General features: G+C 37.8%; 1 protein-coding gene across 1 annotated transcript in view; it reads right to left on the bottom strand.

Moving 5' to 3' along the window:
* The window catches only part of PRKAR2B (protein kinase cAMP-dependent type II regulatory subunit beta), a 117,367-nt gene that overhangs the window by 7,965 nt on the left and 89,720 nt on the right, over positions 1-19,682 (bottom strand). The window contains exons 5-8 of the mRNA XM_004046021.4: positions 12,858-12,964; positions 7,342-7,495; positions 2,737-2,838; positions 511-585 (exon numbers count right to left, since the gene is read on the bottom strand). Coding sequence (XP_004046069.1) covers positions 511-585; positions 2,737-2,838; positions 7,342-7,495; positions 12,858-12,964 — 438 coding nt within the window. The remainder of the gene's footprint in view (positions 1-510; positions 586-2,736; positions 2,839-7,341; positions 7,496-12,857; positions 12,965-19,682) is intronic.

Genomic DNA, 19,682 nt, shown 5'->3' with positions numbered 1-19,682 from the left:
TATCTAATATTATTGGTTCCAGCTGGGATCTTAGAAAAGTAGTAGGGATTAAATAACATGTTGACCCACATGTAGTCTTGGAAGCCAAAACAGTATATGTTGCAGTGTGTTCCTTTCTTGGTGAATTTTATCAAGGAGCAGCCTCAGGAATTTTCATCATGAACTGATCATGCAAAACTCTATAGAATTTTCCAGTGTACTTTCTGGGTCCTCATTAATGTCATGGAACATTCACCTGTTTTTTCCTCTTATAAATGACTACAATGATGCAGAAAACCATTTGATGGTTTAATACACATTCATTAGGAGTTAATTACATAAACAAAAATATTCAATAGAGTAATGACTATAAATGAAACCATTTTTAACAGGTCATTTGGTAGAAGTAATATTTATTTAACCCATCACTGCATACTAATTTTAGAAACATGAAAAGTTTATCAAGATCTACCACTACATGAACCTTTTGGAATATAACCCTAAACTGAATTACATTTCAAAATATCATACCTGAGCAATGATTTGTTCTCCATCGTTGTATACTTTGGTGCCTATCACATCTACTACTTTCAGGCGTTCAGAAAACTACAAAGAAAGAAAAACAATATTAAATAGAAACAAATTAACTGGGTAAGCTTATCTATTTCGGGAGTAAAAAACTGGTAGCCTATAGGCCAAATAAATCGAGCAGTGTGTAGGTTGTATATGTGTTTGTTGTATTAATTACCAGCCAGCATTTTAAAATAATTTTTCATAAAAATTGAATCTCCAGCTTCTCTTGAAAAATCAGCATCACATAGCCCATATTTCCACATGGCAACAATAAAACTATGGTGGGATAGCAGCTGTTTCTTTAATGAAATACATGTTCTCCAATCTGCCAAAGTCCCTTCCTGGCTTGGTTTTCTTCTCTGTGTTACCTGCCTAGCTCTGAAGGCACCAGATTTCCAATCCCTGACCTACTTTTATTTAAAGAAATATGCTGCTGGAAAAGATCAGCTGTCTACCACGCACTGTGTGATGTGGACAAAATTTTTACCAGGTGTAAGCTGATAATCCAACAGAGACATTCAAAAGGAGAAGCACTGCTGTTTTGACACTTGCCATTTTATAAGATGTTGTGGGTACATATATATGCCTGTCTTTAATTACTCTCAAAATACTTCAAATATGACAGTGAAATAGAAAAGCATTTAATTTAATGATGAAGTATGGAAAATGAAGCTGAATTTTTAGGGTAACAACAACCCACTCTCTCTCATAAGTCTCTACCTTCAAAGATAAAAACCCAAGAGCTGGTCTCATTGAGAAGACCTCTGGGCTGAGAAATGAAGGAGCCCTGCAGCTGTGTAGGAAGACATTCCAGACGGACAGCAAGTACGAAGACCCCGAAGTGGGTGTGGGACAGGTGTGTATGAGGAGTGGCAAGAAGCTGATGTGTCAACAGAGAGATGATGAGTGTGGAGCAGTAGGAAATGAGGTTGGGGAAAATGGGTGGGGGAATGGGACAGACTGTGCAGAGCCTTAGAGGCCACGTGAGGAGGAGCTTAAATAGAGCAGTGCCACAACCAGGGATTTTAAAAGATTACTCTGCAATTAGCCAGGCAAGAGGTGATGGTGGTTCATGAGTCAGTGCTAACTCGAAGGTTTTTGGCCTGAGACACTGGAAGGATATGTTGCCATCTGCGGGGAAAGAGAAAAGGAGTAGATTTGGGACATGCTAGGTTTGAGATGTCTATTAGACATCTGAGAGGAAATCTTACATTTGCAGTTGGATAAGTAAGTCTGACCTTCAAGGGAGGGGACTTGCCCAGTGATATCAATTTTAAGAAGCATCAATATATGGACAGTACAGATGGTCCCTGACTTACAATGGCTTGATTAATGATTTTTCAACCTTACAGTTGTTTGAAAGCGATAGAAACTATACTTCTAATTTTGAGTTTCGATCTTCTCCCAGGCTAGCGATATGCAGTACAATGCCAGGCAGAGAGCCACAACGCCCAGCCAGCCTCACCACAATGAGGTGAACAACCCATGCTCTCCAGTGCACTGTGCTGCCAGGTGACTGTTCCCAGCTGTAGGCTGATGTGAGTGTCCTAAGCATGTTTCAGGTAGGCTAGGCTGAGCTCGAACATTCCATAGTTTAGGTGTATTAAATACATTTTCTATTTATGATATTTTCAACTCACTATGGGTTTATTCGTAAGGTAACCCCATAGTAAGTCAAGGGACATCTGTATTTAAGGCCATGGGATTCAACATGTTCACCAAGTGAATAAGTGTATCCTGAAAAGAGAAGAGGCCAAGGACAGAGGCCTGGAATGCCAGTTTTAAGAGGAGAAGAAAAGAGGAATAAACAGCAAAGATGACTGAGAGGAAGAGGCCAGAGAGGACATTCTATATCTAGAGAACGCCTCACTGTAAAGTTACAACTAGTGGCTCTTGTCTACATCTATGTGATTATATTAAGTCTGCTATCAGATAAAGACCACATATAAATTTGCTATAGATGCTGGGTAGGAATGTATTACTTTCAAATAACAAAACAAATGAAATTATAGATAGCAGAAGAAACAATGAGTTATAAAAATTAGCACTACCATTTAATCTTTTCAAATAAAAACATGGATAGATTTTTTTTTATTCAAAGAAATTTTTCTATAGAACTAAATATTCCTAGCAAAACAGAAACTTTTAAGGCAAAATAAAATAAAAGCATAAACATATACTTACCTCCAAAGATTTAAGGAATGGCAGTGACTCAATAAAGCTTTCATACATTTTTCTCTTTTTGGCATTGTTTTTCACAATTATTCTCCTGAAGGTTACCCTGTCCTACAGGCAGAACAGTTAAAGGGTAAATTTTATGGGGGTAAAGCTATACAAATAGTTTTATTTTATTCCCTACAAGAAACAATGATTGAAGATTCTGAAATAAAAGATTAACATCATTATACTTTAATGCAACTCATTTCATATTTTTATTTCGTCAAGCACAAAATATAATACAGAACCACATAAAATACTGTTTTCATTTTTTTTTTTTTTTTTTAAAGAAAGCATCTGTTGACTTTTTATACGTAACAGAAATCTGACCAATATGTTGGGCTCTGCCCACAAGGAGGCGCTGTCACAGCATTTTTAAAACTGTATACTAGCACTCTGTTCTTTTACTCTGTTATGTACTCTACGTTCTTTTTCATATCCACATTATGTCAAAATTTTCTTGTCAAAAATGTGGAGGTATGCCCAAAGAAATTATAAATGCTTAAAGTGATGGCTACTCCATTTACCCTGATGTGATCATTATATATTGTATGCTGTTATCGAAATAGCTTATGTACCCTGTAAATATATACATATAATATGTACTCATAAAAAAAAATTTTATTTAATGTGAAGGCACAGAGAAACTACAACTATGTTTTTGAGTAAGATCTAATTCCAGTGTTTACCATGTTCACAGTCTAAAATGTTCCTGTTTACACTATCATGCCCTCAAAGATACAGAACTTGGTTGAAGAACTAGTAAAAATTTTAAGGATACAGCTCAAAACATTATTTTCCTAAAAATTTTATTTTAAATAATTTCTCATAAAATATTTTAATTCTTTAATAAAAGCCTCAATAATTATGTTAGCTTGGCATTCATTAATAAACAATTATACCATTTTAATAAAGTAAAAATTGGGATATATTATTTAATAAATTACTATGCCAATATTTTAATTTTTTTACTTTTATTTTTAATTTCTGTGGGTACATAGTAGGTGTATATTTATGGGGTACATGAGATGTTTTGATACAGGCATGCAACATGAAATATGCACATCATAGAGAATGGGGTATCTGCCCCCTCAAGCATCTATCCTTTGAGTTACAAAAAATCCAATTACATTTATTTTAAAATATACAATTTTATTATTGACTATGGTCACCCTATTGTGCTACCAAATACTAGGTCTTATTCATTCTTTCTTATGCCAACATAATAAGGCTGAATTTAAATGAACTAGTGCAATGGAGAAAAATGCCAGTATAGATGAAAGTCTCTAGGTGTGATGGACTGCAACTGAATGTTTCTATCACTCTAAAATCCCTGTGTTGAAATCCTAATCACCCAGGATAGTATTAGGTGGTGGAGCCTTTGGAAGATGGTTAGGTCATGAGGCTGGAGCCCTCATGAATGGGATTAATGTCCTTATAAAAGAGATCCCAATGAGCTCCCTTGCCCCTTCCACCACGTGAGAACACAAGTAGAAGACGCTGTCTGTTAAACAGGAAAACAAGCCCTCACCAGACACCGAATCTTCCGGTGCCTTGATCTTGGACTTCTCAGCGTCCAGACCATGAGAAATAAATGTATGCTGCTTAAGCCACCCATTCTATAACAGTCTGTCATAGCAGCCCGAAAGGACTAAGACACTAGGAAATTAAACATCTTGTTTCCCAATTTGGTATTGGCTGTAATTTGGACTTGTTTTACTCCTAATACTTTTTTTAAAAGAAAATTTTACAAGATAATTAGCACAAATATTGAAATTATTTCCAAGCCTGGCTCTGCATCAGAATAAGCTATAGTATTAAAAAGATTTCTGAGACACCAGACCTTAATGACTCAAGATCTCTGCATGTAGGGCTCAATAATTCATAAACGCTCCCAAAGTGATTCTGATATGTAATCAGGTTTGGAAATCAGGTATAACACCATTGTATGGACAGCGTTTATTGCAAAACAGAGAAGACTCAAAATAGCTTAATGATTTAGAAACTAATCATAATCAGTTATATCTCTCAGAAAGAATTTTCCATTAGTAACCTACCTCTTCACACCCACTGTGACATAAAGTGCAGAATTTCAAATACTTTCATCCTGAAGCCATTTCAAAAATCACCTTTCCAAATCATCAGTATAGTCACGTAGATCATGTTAGCCCTAAGGCCAATAGTGACCAAATATTATTTACAGAGTGAGACTATTCTGCAATGGACTTTTCTTTTGGGCTTTTTTTGCTTATCTTTACACACCTGTATTTATAAGGCAGACCTCCAGTCTGTTGACCTTAAAAGAAAAATTTATTTTCTACTCGACTCTCCCTGAGAAGGAGTTATTATAATTAGTCAAGTCACCCTTAAAAAGTAGGCTTGAAATACTAAGTAATTATGTTAATTATTCTAACTTTTTTAGAAAGCTATTATATGTCAGGAGGATTATCACAAACTGCCCATTTTTATAAAATTTAATAACATGTATAGACTACTAAAAAGCTCTGAAAATGCTTAATCCTATCTTAGGAACTTAAGTAGTACATGCACTAGGAAATTCTGGGTCTTTTATACCCCATTAAAGTTTCTACAAGGGCTAAAAACTATCAGTATTCAAAGAGGCCAACCTATAAAACAGTTGATCTTATTCTGAAGATGTGCAAGGAGGCAGTTTCCTCACTGTGTGACAATCTGACAATCTGAATCTGAATGGCAACCCCATTGGAATGACTACATTTGAAAAGTAAACCTTCCTGAATAAAACAGGTCATGGCAGATGCTAGATTTATCCCACCACTTTAATGACAGGCAGACAAAGACTTCTGTGGGTGAAGGACTGTCCTGGTTTGAAGTTTTTTCTTTGCTGGCTTTGGGTATTCAAATCACTGACAGTTCTTTCCTTTTCCCTGAGACAATTCAGCTTTTCCTCTAAACCTTAAAAAAGTGACTCATCACATTTTTAAATAAGTATATAATAACTGGTTCCAATTAAAAGAAATGTAAAATGTCTCTTTGATCAAGAGATATTTTTTATCAGCTGAATTGACTTCAGAGTCAAATGCTGAACTGTGACTAAATAATGTGTGACTTCCGTAATGCTATATACAGTAGTCCTTGGAAATGAGACTGTTAACAGACTTCGTATTTACTTCAACCTCTTCTCTTTCCACAAAAGGATTTGAGAGAAATAACCCAATAAATGCATGTCAAAACTAGTGGGTGGGCTATTTTCAACAATTTTAAAAGAAAATACATATACTGTAAATATTTCCCTAAATCGATGCTGTTTAAAGTTTGGCCTGACATCAGGCAGTACTGCCATCTCCTGGGAGCTGATGAGAAATGCAAAAATCATGGGCCTCACCCCAGAACCACTGAATCAGAATCTGCATTTTAACTGGATTCCCAGGTGATTTGTAAGCATATTAAAGTTTGAGAATCACTACCTTAAATACAATCCTCCAGAAGGTGCTTTAGTAGTGCCTAATAATTTGCATCCTATCATATGTGAAAATATTGCCCGAATATATCTTTAAACCAGCTTTTAAGTCTTGCGGGAATACCACATTAAGAAATGTATTTAAAAGTACTAATGCTCAGGTCCCAGTGCTGAAGATTCTGATCAATTTGCCTGTGGTGAGGTCTAGGTAAGAGGATTTTTTTTGAGACGGAGTCTCGCTCTGTCGCCCAGGCTGGAGTGCAGTGGCGCAATCTCAGCTTCACTGCAAGCTCCGCCTCCCGGGTTCATGCCATTGTCCTGCCTCAGCCTCCTGAGTAGCTGGGACTACAGGCACCCACGACCGTGCCCGGCTAATTTTTTGTATTTTTAGTAGAGACGGGGTTTCACCGTGGTCTCGATCTCCTGACCTCGTGATCAGCCCGCCTGGGCCTCCCAAAGTGCTGGGATTACAGGCTTGAGCCACCGCGCCTGGCTAGGTAAGAGGATTTTAAAAAAATACTCCAGGTAATTCTGATGTGGGGCACATGAGCACAGCCACCAAGCATTTTTTCCCTACACAACTGCTTTTAAATGCAGAGTAGTTACCAATCAATTTAGAGCACCAAGAGCATCCTTTTATACTGGTTTTTGAGACTCCGAATTTCTGATGCAGTAGGTCAGAATCAGTGGGTGGGGCCCCAGAATGGGCATTTCTAAAAAGTTCCCAAGTGATACAGCTGCCAGTGTTCAGGGGACCACACTCTGGGAGCCACCACTTTATCAGATTATAATACTTACCTCAGAAAGCTATCTGAGAAAAAGTACTTAAGGCTGTGTTTGTATGGCTGGTTATTTTCTAAGAGTGGGTAAGACAGGAGCATTCTGAATCTGAGTGTCTTTCCTGGGCCACCAGGTCCCAAGCTCCTGACTGGACTGGAGGAGTGGGGGCAACGACATCAGGATCTGACTTAGTGCAGTCTTAGTGCCCTACAGTTCAGCATTCAGTGGCTGCTTAATAAATTACCTGATGACTGATGATCTTTAAATTAAAATGCTACATGCGGCAATTTGTAACACTGTCATAGCAATTGCTACAAATCATAACATTCAGGTCAAATAAGTATTTTACTCACCAAACCCCACAGAGCACCAGGAGAGGTAGCAGTGATTGTAGCTGCTCTGGGTGTATTGTACATTAAGGCCAGTTCGCCGAAACTCCCACGATTATCATAGTTACCAACACATCTTCCAACACCATCACATTTCACATAAATATCAAATGTGCCTCTGTTGGACATATGTAGATTGGAGGTTAATTCAAATAAAATCTCATTAAAATGAAACATTATTTCAGAAAAGAGCCCTGTGAAATAAAAATCTTATTTCCAGCCTGTTATCCCCTCCGATGACAATAAAGGGGAATCAATCTGTGCCATCTGTTCCAGACCATGTGCCTGCTGGGAAAAATGGGACTAAACAATAAAAATTTGGAATAAGGAATGATAAAACTATAACTAAAGACTACAACCAAATAGTATATGCATAAAAAACCATCTGGAGAGGCCGGGTCTCACACCTGTAATCACAGCACTTTGGGAGGCTGAGGCGGGTGGATCACCTGAGGTTAGGAGTTTGAGACCAGCCTGGCCAACATGGTGAAACCCTGTCTCTATTAAAAATACAAAATATTAGCCGGGTGTGATGGCGGGATCCCATAATCTCAGCTACTCGGGAGGCTGAGGCAGGAGAATCACTTGAACCTGGGAGACGGAGGTTGCAGTGAGCCGAGATTGTGCCACTGCACTCCAGCCTGGGTGACAAGAGCAAAACTCCATCTCAAAAAAAAGAAAAAAAAAAAATCATCTGAAGAGGCTGGGTGTGGTGGCTTACTTACACCTGTAATTCCAGCAATTTGGAAGTCCAAGGTAAGAGGATCACTTGAGCCTAGGAGTTCAGGACCAGCCTGGGCAACATAGCAAGATCCCATCTCTATAAAAAATTAACCTTAAAAAAAGAAAATCATCTGAAGAAACATTTATCAAATCACTGGCTGTAGTTATCTAAGAGCATAAGAATAGTGAGGGATTCTAGGCACATTGGCTATCTAATTTAAGAGTTTCTGTTTGTAACATGAACATATTATTACTTTTGTGATCAGAAGAAAATAACTTTTTAAAAAGAATCTAGCTATGCAATTTGGTTAGCCACTACTCTACAAAACTTACTAGGGTCCTTTATAATCTATAGCAGACGTTGGCAAACTATAGCCCACAAACTGGCTATCTGCTTTTGTAAATAAAGTTTCACTGCAATATAAACACTCTTGTTTGTTTATGTGTTATCTATGGCTGGTTTTATGCTACAACTGCAGAGTTGAGTAGTTACAACAGAGAACATATTGGCCTGCAAAGCCAAAAATATTTACTCTCTGGCCCTTTACTTTAGATCAACCCCCATTCTAAAGTTAAAAAGTAGAAATTCAGCCTAGATATCTAACTCTGGTCTTTTTATAGTTTTTTGGTGCTTATCTTTTAACTGGGGTTCTTTTTCTAGGCAAATAAGGTTCAGTTTGCATGTCACTGCACTTCATATTACCCAGACCCTATATTCACGTAAACTGCATTCTTTGTGTGGATGACTGACTTTCCACATACTGTATTTTATCAGAGAACATGCTTTCAAGGCTTGCACCTGTGAGGGCAGATAGAAAAAATTCTTTGGCTTTATTCTGTTGACTAAACCCTAACAAAGACAAAGAGTGGGGATGTGCTGCTAAAAAAAAAAAAAAAAGTGGCTTTTAACATTAGAAAATTATTATGGGCCAGGCCTGGTACCTCATGCCTGTAATTCCAATGCTTTGGGAGGCCAAGGTGGGAGGATTTGAATCCAGGAGTTCAAGACCAGCCTGGGCAACATAGCAAGACTCTGTCTCTACAAAAAACCAAAAAATTAGTCAAGTATGGTGGCACATGCCTGTACGCCTAGCTACTTGGAAGGCTGAGGCAAGAGGATCACTTGGGCCCAGGAGTTCAAGGCTGCAGTGAGCTGTGACTGCACCACTGCACTCGAGCCTAGGCAAGAAAGTGAGACACTCTCCCTGCCCCTCCAAAAAAGAAAGAAAAGGATTATTAATAATAAAGAAGCAATAACAGCAGAAACATGATAGACAGTAGATATTATTAATAAGGAAGAAAATAATTGGCTTTCATGGCCAGGCACAGTGGCTCATGCCTGTAATCCCAGAACTTTAGGAGGCCGAGGTGGGCAGATCACAAGGTCAGGAGTTTGAGACCAGCCTGGCCAACATGGTGAAACCCCGTCTCTACTAAAAATACAAAAAAATTAGCCGGGCGTGGTGGCAGTCACCTGTAATCCCAGCTACTCGGGAGGTTGAGGCAGAAGAATCACCTGAACCCAGGAGGACAGAGGGTGCAGTGAGCTGAGATCACGCCACTGCACTCCAGCCTGGGCAACAAGAACAAGACTCCATCTCAAAAATAAATAAATAAATAAATAAATAAATAAATAAATAAATAAATAAATAAATAAGAAAAGAATTGGTTTTCAATGTAATTCACGGACAGAATGACTGTTTCAAGGGAAACTACTAGAATTTGTCCCATGGATAATCATTTTTCAAGTACAGGTTGAGTTTCCCTCATCCAAAATTCTTGGGACCAGAAGTGTTATAGATTTTAGATATTTTCAGATTCTAGAATATTTGCATATATAGAATGAGGTATCTTGGGAATGAGACCCAAGTCTAAATACAAAATCAGTTTATGTTTCATATATACCTTATACACACAGCCTGAATATAATTTTATTTAATATTTTAAGTAATTTTGTACATGAAACCAAATTTGTGTACATTGAACCACCAGAAAGCAAAGGTGTCATTATCTCAACCACCCATGTGGACAATCTGTGGTTGTTCAGCATTACCATCATTCCTGACTCTGAATTTATATGATACCAATAAGCCATCATTTTTTACTTGTATTCACACACAAGTACTTAACAGTAAAAAATACGACATACCATTAATACAGTAAAAACTAATGTGTTTGGGGCAACTAAGCAGCACAGTAGCATCCCCAGAATACCTGCACCAGCTGCCAAACAAGAGCAACCACAAACAATGGCAGGCTTGCAGTCTCCACCTACAATGCTATATTCTGATTAAAGTCACTGTACCTCGTACACTAACCCCTTCGGGGATGCTGAATAAGCTGTTGTGTGCCTGCATTTTGACTGTAAACCATCACGAGGTCAGGTGTGGAATTTCCACTTGTGCCATCATGTTGACGCTCAAAATGCTTTGGAGTTTGGAAAATTTCAGATTTTCAGACTAGCAATGCTGTACAGATTAAACTCTTCGAGTTACACTATTTATACTTTTGCGCTGAAACTGTTCTCTACACTCGGCTACTTTGAATAGGGTAAAACAAAGCCAAATGTGCTGCGGAGAAGTAAAATGAGCTATCAGTCCAGTTGAAATCACATCAGTCTAAAGTCTGTTAAAATACCGCAGGCTAGGCCAGGCACACTGACTTACACCTATAATCCCACCACTTTGGGAAGCCAAGGCAGGCGGATTACCTGAAGGCAGGAGTTTGAGACCAGCCCGACCAACATGGTGATACCTTGTCTCTACTGAAAATACAAAAATTAGCTGGGTGTGGTGGCGGGTACCTGTAGTCCCAGCTACTCCGCAGGCTGAGGCAGGAGAATCGCTTGAAACTGGGAGGCAGAGGTTGCAGTGGGTCAAGATCGCACCACTGCACTCCAGCCTGGGCAACAGAGCAAGACTGTTTAAAAAAAAACAAACAAAAAACCTTGGGCTGTTTTTTTCACACAGACTTCTTCTCTGATAATGCAAGGCCTCCGGCAGGCAAGAACCTCCAGAAAGAACATGAACAGGGCAGGAGACCTGGCTGTGGAGTTGGCTCTACGCCAGTCATTTGGGTGATCTGAACCAAGTGCTGTCACTTCTGTGGGCCTGCATGTTTTCATCTACCAAATGGGTGACTAGGATCTAACTGAAAAGGGAATAGACTATATACAAATGTAAGGCAGTTTTGAAAGTCAAAAATCCCCACTAAATGATTAAGATCATAGAGGGTTAGGGCTTCTCATACACCTCTACAATTAAACACACTTAGGTGCATTTCTGAGGTGTTTTACTGATGAAAGCTATTAATGATATAAAAATCATTACTCTGATTCACATATAGATAACTGGTTTATTCTATTCTAAAATCCTGGCTAGTGCTTCAGCCACAGGTCACCAGGAATTAGGGATGAGGGAATGGGAGAATCAGTGACAACTCTTGATTTAAACAGCATGAGCGAATGGCGCATGAAAGATACCACCCACAGAGCCAAAATAACGAAATGAGGCTTCAGGAGACCAAAGAGGTCATTTTCACCAAGACCTCTGAGGTGAACACAACCCAGCCCAGAGAGCAAACGTAACCCAGTAAGTCAGGCTGGGAGAGGACCTGCATTCCACACACACAAGGGGAGGGGTCAGGGATCCCAATTGTCTCATGAACACTTATCATTGTTTTACAAAAGTGAAGAAATAAGGACTCAGCTCAGGCTGCTCTGCTGTTAGATTTCAGGATTCATCTATTGCATAAGGCATATTGCTCTATGATGAGGTAAAGCACAACTTAAATTTCCTGAAAACAGATTTTCAACATAAATGCAAGACTTCTTTAAATAATTATAGAGTTTTTTTAAGACAAATATAATAATATACAATTCTTGGAAGGATGCACAAACTACTTACTTATGTGGACTGGATGATGTTAAAGCAGTAGGAAGAAAGACTTTTCACCTTATGCCCCTGTGAAATATTTGCATTTCCTATTTTTATTTATTTATTGTTATTATTATTTGAGACAGAGTTTCACTCTTGTTGCCCAGGTTGTAGTGCAAATGGTGCAGTATCAGCTCACTGCAACCTCCACCTGCCGGGTTCAAGCAATTCTCCTGTCTCAGCCTCCCAAGTAGCTGGGATTACAGGTGTGCACCACCACACCTGGCTAATTTTTTTTGTATTTAGTAGAGATGGGGTTTCACCATGTTGGTCATCAGGCTGGTCTTGAACTCTTGACCTCAAGTGATCCACTGGCCTCGGCTTCCCAAAGTGCTGAGATTGCAGGCCTGAGCCACCACACTCCGCCAGTTTTGAATTTTTTAAACCATGAGCATGTTTTACACTGCTTATAAAAAAAGAACCTTTTAAGAAATACCAATTGAGGTCTACTGTGAATTAATATCTCAGATGCTATATTATACTGCTGTTCTCACTGTAATAATGCATCTAGTACATACTAATACTACTACACAATATCTCTCAATTAGAATTCAGCAAATGAAGATGCTCACATTAAATGACTGACATTTACAGATTAGACTAACCAAAAGTCATTAGTGCCTCTATAAACTATGTCTCTTTTCATGATCCACTGTGATTTCACTGCATGTACTCACAACAGGTTTACAGTGCCTATTATGTAGTAATAAAAGTAGCGGCAATAACAACTATCCTATATTAACCTGTCAGTTGCCGTAATAATGGTTGAGATTTTACACAAAAGTTCTTTAAATTTCAATAGTAAGGTTGGGCAAAACTTACCTATCAATTACATAAAAGTTGTCACCATCGTCACCTTGATCAATTACATGCTCCCCATCTTTGACCAATTTTTCAAACATGGCATCTAATACTTGAGACATCTGCTCCTATTTTAAAAAAAGATGGGATATAATCTTTATGTTTATCTAGAACATGTTTTCTTAAGTAACCACAGTTATATTTCTGTGAACAAGTCCAAAGAAATGGAAATAATCATAACTACCATTAAATGTTGTCAGAAAAATACATAGTAGTCTTTCTTACCACATACAAATAAGATGATTATATACTCTCACATTCAGTATTTGAATGAAAGTAATTATAATTCATCTATTTTAGAATATTTGCAACTATCACCACTTTAAAATGAAAATTTAACCACCAAACCACCATATACCTTGTGAAATATAATCTTAGCAACTAAAAAGGATCAGGTTAGTAAGGAATTATTTCAAATTTCTTTTAAAGATACCCATTTTTTAAAACTTCCTTATATTAGTCATCACTAAAATTTGTGTACAGATAACCTAAATACTTGGTGAATTTAGATCCTGATTCCAATCTTCTTTTTGGTTTAGCACCAAAATCAAAACAGAACAAAAAAGAAAAACAACAAAGTAAAACAAAAATGACTGTGGCAAATATTCTGTCACTATTCACTGTCATTAAGGTTGGCTTCAAGCTGCATCCACTGAGCTCACTAGGGCAGATTTGTCAGAAACATCAAAAATACTATTCAACAACTAATTAAACTACGTAAAATTTTTATTCTGTCAAAGTGTGATTGACAAGTCTCAAGGATAAACTTCAAACTGATGAGAATAAACTAGGAGGTGAAATAAATCTTTAATCAGAACAAATACAGGAATAATTCAAAGAACTTTGAAAAGACAGAATAAATGGATATGAGGAAATAATACAATACAATGGAAAAGTCTAAAGATTTAGAGGGTTATTTGTTCTGCTACTTATTAGCTCTGAGCCCTTGGTCAGGTCACTCCTTATGGGCATACAAAAGGTATAATGCTAACTGCCCATGCCAAAATCAATTACTATTATACATAAACTAAAGAGTTGAAGATAGATTCAAAGGGGAAAAAAGATGCAAGTGGAAAACACAGGTTGAAGAAACAAGATATTCTGAATAAAGAGGATAACAGATCACATGTGATTCTCTCCCTTTTGAGACCGCATGAAAATGTTACAAGGCATATGAAGATATGAATCTACAATAGTATAGAGTACAGGAAGGGACAACTGATGGATGAGAGAGTTTCAGGGCGAAGGTAAGTAACAAGTGGCAGAGAGAGCTGCCCCAAGTCGCACAGGTGAGACTGCAGTGTGGAGGGGCCAACATGCCTTGCAGAGCACCAAGAGGGTCCAAAGTGGGTAACATCTGGTTCTGCCAGCATGGGACTGAGACACAAAGCTAAAGACAAGCGGACTGATTTAAAGTCCTGCAGAGATTAGTTGACACCTTCCTTCAAAATCCCTCTACCCTAATACAGAATGCCTAGCAGCCAAATGTGGACCCTCAACTCTTCCCAGACAAAAGATTGGAGAGAAACTAAACAAATTAGAAGTAGAACAGATACTGTGAACACTGGTGCCCTAGAACAAAAACCTTCATTTGGTAGGACTTAGGGGTTCCCCAATGTAACAGCTGGCTCCCTGTCAGCTCAAGCTAAACAGTGCACTGGTTGACAGGCCTGCCCTACTTACTCAGAGCTCTAAATCAGCTTTATGTTGCTCCCCTGGTAGCCTACAAGACTAAGATAAACAGCAAAATGACAACACATGAGATAGATATTTCAGGAACTGTAGAGAGCTTTTGCAGAGACATTTAAGATGATATTATATCCATGAGACCAAAAAAAAAATAGGATGTTAGGAAAAGAGCAAATCAGAGAAAAATGGGTAGCTTGGAAATTAAAAATATGATTGTCATTTTTTTTTTCTTTAAAATAGATTTTTTTTTGGCAGGGTTCAGTGGCTCATGGCTGTAATCCCAGCACTTTGGGAGGCCAAGGCAGGCAGATTGCTTCAGCCCAGCAGTTTGAGACCAGCCTGGGCAACATGGCAAAACCCCGTCTCTACCAAAAAAAATAAGCTGGGCATGGTGGCGCACACTTGTCGTCTCAGCTACTCAGGAGGCCGAGGTCGGAGGACTGCTTGAGCCTGGGAGGTTGAGGCTTCAGTGAGCCATGATCGCACCACTGCGCTCCAGCCTGGGCAACAGAGTGAGACTCTGTCTCAAAAAAAATGAGTAGTCTCAGCTACTCAGGAGAGGCTGAGATTGGAGGATTGCTTGAGCCTGGGAGGTTGAGGCTGCAGTGAGCCATGATCACACCACTGCACTCCAGCCTGGCAACAGAGTGAGACTCTGTCTCAAAAAAAATGAGTAGTCTCAGCTACTCAGGAGAGGCCAAGATTGGAGGATTGCCTGAGCCTGGGAGGTTGAGGCTGGAGTGAGCCATGACTGTTACACTGCACTCCAGCCTGGGCAACAGAATGAGACTCTGTCTCAAAAATAAAAAATAAAATAGAATTTTTTAGAGCAGTTTTAAGCTCATAGGAACATTAATCAGAAAGTATAGACATACTCCACATATCCTCTACCCCAACACATGACACAGACTCCCCCATGATAAACATCCTCCACCAGAGTGGCACATTTGTTACAACTGCTGAATCTATACTGACATCATTATCATTCAAAGTCCATAGTTTATATTAGGGTTTGCTATTGGTGTTGTACATTCTATGGGTTTGACAAATGTATAAAGACATGTATCCACCATTACAATTTTTTTAAAGGTAAATAAAAGAGTTAAAAAAATTAAAACCAAACACCTCAAAAAAAGTCAATAAAGAGATGAAAAGAAAGGAGTGCCAGAGACAGTAAAAGAGAAAACAAAAAGGAGGAAATATAAACAATACAGGATGAATTTTCTAGACCCAAAGAAAATTTTGGTCTGAAAACACAGGTTTTCAGACCAAAAGGGCACACTCAAGTGCCCAGCACAATCAATGACCATAAATCCCCACACTAGGATGAAATAATGTATTTTTAGAACACTAAAGATAAAAGATCTGCAAAGCTTCCAGAAAAGAGAAAGGGGGATTCCTAAAAACATGAAAAGTTACTCAACTTCTCTGAAAATGAAGAGAAATCCAAATTAAAATCGAAATGAGATGCCACTTTTCACTCGCCAGATTCAAAAAGATACAAATGTTAGAATATCACACTGTGTTGGAGACCGTGTGGGAAAAGAGGCATTCTCACACAGACTTCCGGTGAGAAGGTAAAATGGAACAAACTCTAAAAAAGCCATTTGTCAAAATTTAATAAAATTTCAGATATGCATAATCTTCTACCTCACTGTTCCTTTTCTAGGAAGTTATTATATAGATATTTATAAAATGCATCACCATTTTTCTTTGCATCACAATAGCAGAAGACAGGAAACAAACTAATAGTTTATCAACAGGGCACTGGATAAATAAGCTGTCATATATCCATTCACCAAAAAGCTCTGCTGTTGTAGGCATGTAGGGATTTTCAGACATCCGTCTTTCAAAGGAGTCACTGGCAGCGAGAGAACACTCAAAGAAGGGTAATCAAGAAATGTGAAAGCCTGCAATGAGGGAATTTCAGGAAACAAGGCATTTAGGTGACAGAAAAGACCTATATGAGAATACACCAGTTATCTTCTGTTCAAACCATGACATCAGTAGTTCTAGAGGCCATAACTGGGACTGTTGGGTGGAAGTTTCATGGAGGTTTTGGCAGAATATAAAGACCTGCCTAGGAATGAGAGCTGTCTAGCGGTGACAAGGGCTGCCTTGCAAATAATTTTGCCTTTTCCAGAACGTTAAATAGTTGGAATCATGCAGCACATAGCCTTTCCACATTGGCTTCTTTCACTTAGTATTATGCATTTAAGGTTCTTCCATGTCTTTTCACAACTAGATCACTCATTTTGTCCACTGTCTAGATGTACCACAGTTTATCCATTCACATACTGAACAACATCTTGGTTGCTTCCAAGTTTTGGCAATTTTGAATAAAGCTGCTACAAATATTTGTGTACAGGTTTCTGTGTGGACCTAAGTTTTCAACTCCTTTGGGTAAATACCAAGGAGCATGACTACTGGAGAGGATGGTAAGAGTATGTTTAGTTGTAAGAGACACCACTAAACAATCTTCTAAAGTGGCTGTACCATTTTGCATTTTGCATTCTCATCAGCAATGAGTTGTTGAACCACCTATGTTCACCAGCATTTGGTGTTGTCAGTGTTCCGAATTTTGGCCATTCTAATAGATGTGTAGTACTATCTCACTGTTGTTTTAAGTTGCATTTCCCTGATGACATGTGATGTGGAGCATCTTTTCATATGCTTGTGTGCCATTTGTATATCTTCTTCAGTGAGGTGTCTGTTAACATCTTTGGTCCATTTTTTTAATCTGATGGTTTACTACTGTTGAGTTCTTTGTATATTTTGGATAACAGTCCTTTATCAGCTGTGTCTTTTGCAAATATTTCCTCCCAGTCTGAGCCTGTCTTTTCATTCTGCTCAGAGTGTCTTTTGCAGCAAAGAAATTTTTAATTTTAATGAAGTCCAGCTTATCAATTCTTTCATGGATGTGCCTTTGGTGTTACATCTAAAAAGTTATCACCAAATCCAAGGTCATCTAGATTTTCTCCCATGTTATCGCCTAGGAATTTTACAGTTTTGTGTTTTACATTTATATCTGTGATCTATTTTGAGTTAATTTTTGTGAAAAATAAAATGTCCATTTCTAGATTCATTTTTCAGATATCTAGTTTTTCCAGCACCATTTGTTGAAAAGACCATCTTTACTTCATTGTGTTGCCTTTTCTCTTTTGTCAAAGATCAGTTAACTGCATTTAAGTGGGGCTGTTACTGGGTTCTCCGTTCTGTTCCACTGATTAATTTGTACATTCTTTTGTCAATACTATACTGTCTTGATTACTGTCACTTTATACTAAGTCTTGAAGTCAGTTAGTACTTTAACTTTGTTCTTTTCCTTCAATATTGTGTTAGCTCTCCTAGGTCTTTTGCCTCTCCAAACTTTAGGATCAGTTTGTTGGGACTGCATTGAATCTACAGATCAACTTGGGAAAAACCGACTATCCATGAACATGGAAATCTCTTCATTTATTAAATTCTTCCTTGATTTCCTTCATAATTTGATAGTTTTCCTCACATTGATCTTATACATATTTTTGTTAGATTTATATCTAAATATTTCATTTTGGGGGGATGTTAATATAAATGGTATTGTATTTTTAATTTCAAATTCCACTTGTTCACTGCTGATATAAAAGAAAGTGATTAACTTTTGTATATTAACCTTGTATCCTGCAACCTTGTTATAATCACTTACTAGCTCTGGAAGCCTTTCCCATTTTCTACTTAGATAATCATGTCATCTGTGAACAAAGACAGGTATATTTCTTCCTTCTCAATACATTTTACTACACTCTCTTGTCTTATTGCATTATCCAGGACTTTCAGCACTATGTTGAAAAGGAGTGGTGAGAGGGAACTACAAATTTGTTGAGGTGAAATTTACAGAACATAAAATTAATCACTTTATTTTCCTTTTTTAAAATTGCAACTACCCCGGTGGGGATGAAGTGGTATTTCATTGTAGTTTTGATTTGTATTTCTCTAACGACTAACCACGTTGAGAATTTTTTGATTGCCAGTCATTTGTATATTCAAGCACTTTGCCCATTTCTAAATTGGAATTTTTGTCTTTTTATTGTTGAGTTGTGTTATTTATATATTTTGGATACTAGATCTTTATCAGATATATGATTGGCAAATAATTTTATCTTCTGCAGACTGTCTTCACTTTTTAAAATAATGTCCTTTGATGTACAAAAATGTTACATCTGTGTGAAGTCCTATTTATCTTTTTTCTTTTCTGCTTATGCTTTTGGTGTCTAAGAGTCCAATGCTAAATCTAAGACCATAAAGACTTACTCCTATGTTTTCTTCCAAGAGTTTTATGGTTTAAGCTCTTATATCTTTGGCTTTTGATCCCTTCTGAATTAATGCTTGTATATGCAAAGGAGTCTAGCTTTGTTCTTTTGTGTGTGGATATCCAGTGATTCAGCACTATTTGTTGAAGAAACTATTATTTTTCTATTGAATGGTCTTAACACTCTTGTGGGAAAATCAATTGGCCATAAGTATATAGGTTTATTTCTAGATTCTCAATTCTATTCAATTGTTCTATATGTCTACCCGAGCCCAGTATATTGTTTTGATTACCATAGCTTTTCAGTAAGTTGTAAAATTAGGAAATGTGAATCCTGCAACTTTGTTCTTCTTTTTAAATATTATTTTGATTACTTGGAATCTGCTGTTATATGTACAATTATAACATAGTGGCAACAGCAAAACACTAATGTGTTATCATGATTTAGCTTTATAATACATAAAAGCTACTAGTTTAAACTTGTATAAACAATACTGATGAAAATATTTTTTAAAAAGAATATGGAACCTCTATAAATACTAATATATTGTTAAATTTGAAAAGAACAAGGCAGGCCAGGCGCAGTAGCTCACACCTATAATCCCAGCACTTTGGGAGGCTGAGGCAGGCAGATCACTTGAGGCCAAGAGTTCCAGACCAGCCTGGCCAACATAGTCAAACTCCATGTCTACTAAAAATACAAAAATTAGCTGGCCATGGTGGTGCACACCTGTAGTCCCAGCTACTCGGAAGGCTGAGGTACAAGAATCACTTGAACCCAGGAGGCGGAGGTTGCAGTGAGCCATGAT

Source organism: Gorilla gorilla, chromosome 6, assembly GCF_029281585.2.
Source record: "Gorilla gorilla gorilla isolate KB3781 chromosome 6, NHGRI_mGorGor1-v2.1_pri, whole genome shotgun sequence".
NCBI classification, from domain to species: domain Eukaryota; kingdom Metazoa; phylum Chordata; class Mammalia; order Primates; family Hominidae; genus Gorilla; species Gorilla gorilla.
The sequence above is the reverse complement of the archived record's forward strand: the minus strand, read 5'-3'. Positions and strand labels throughout refer to the sequence as shown.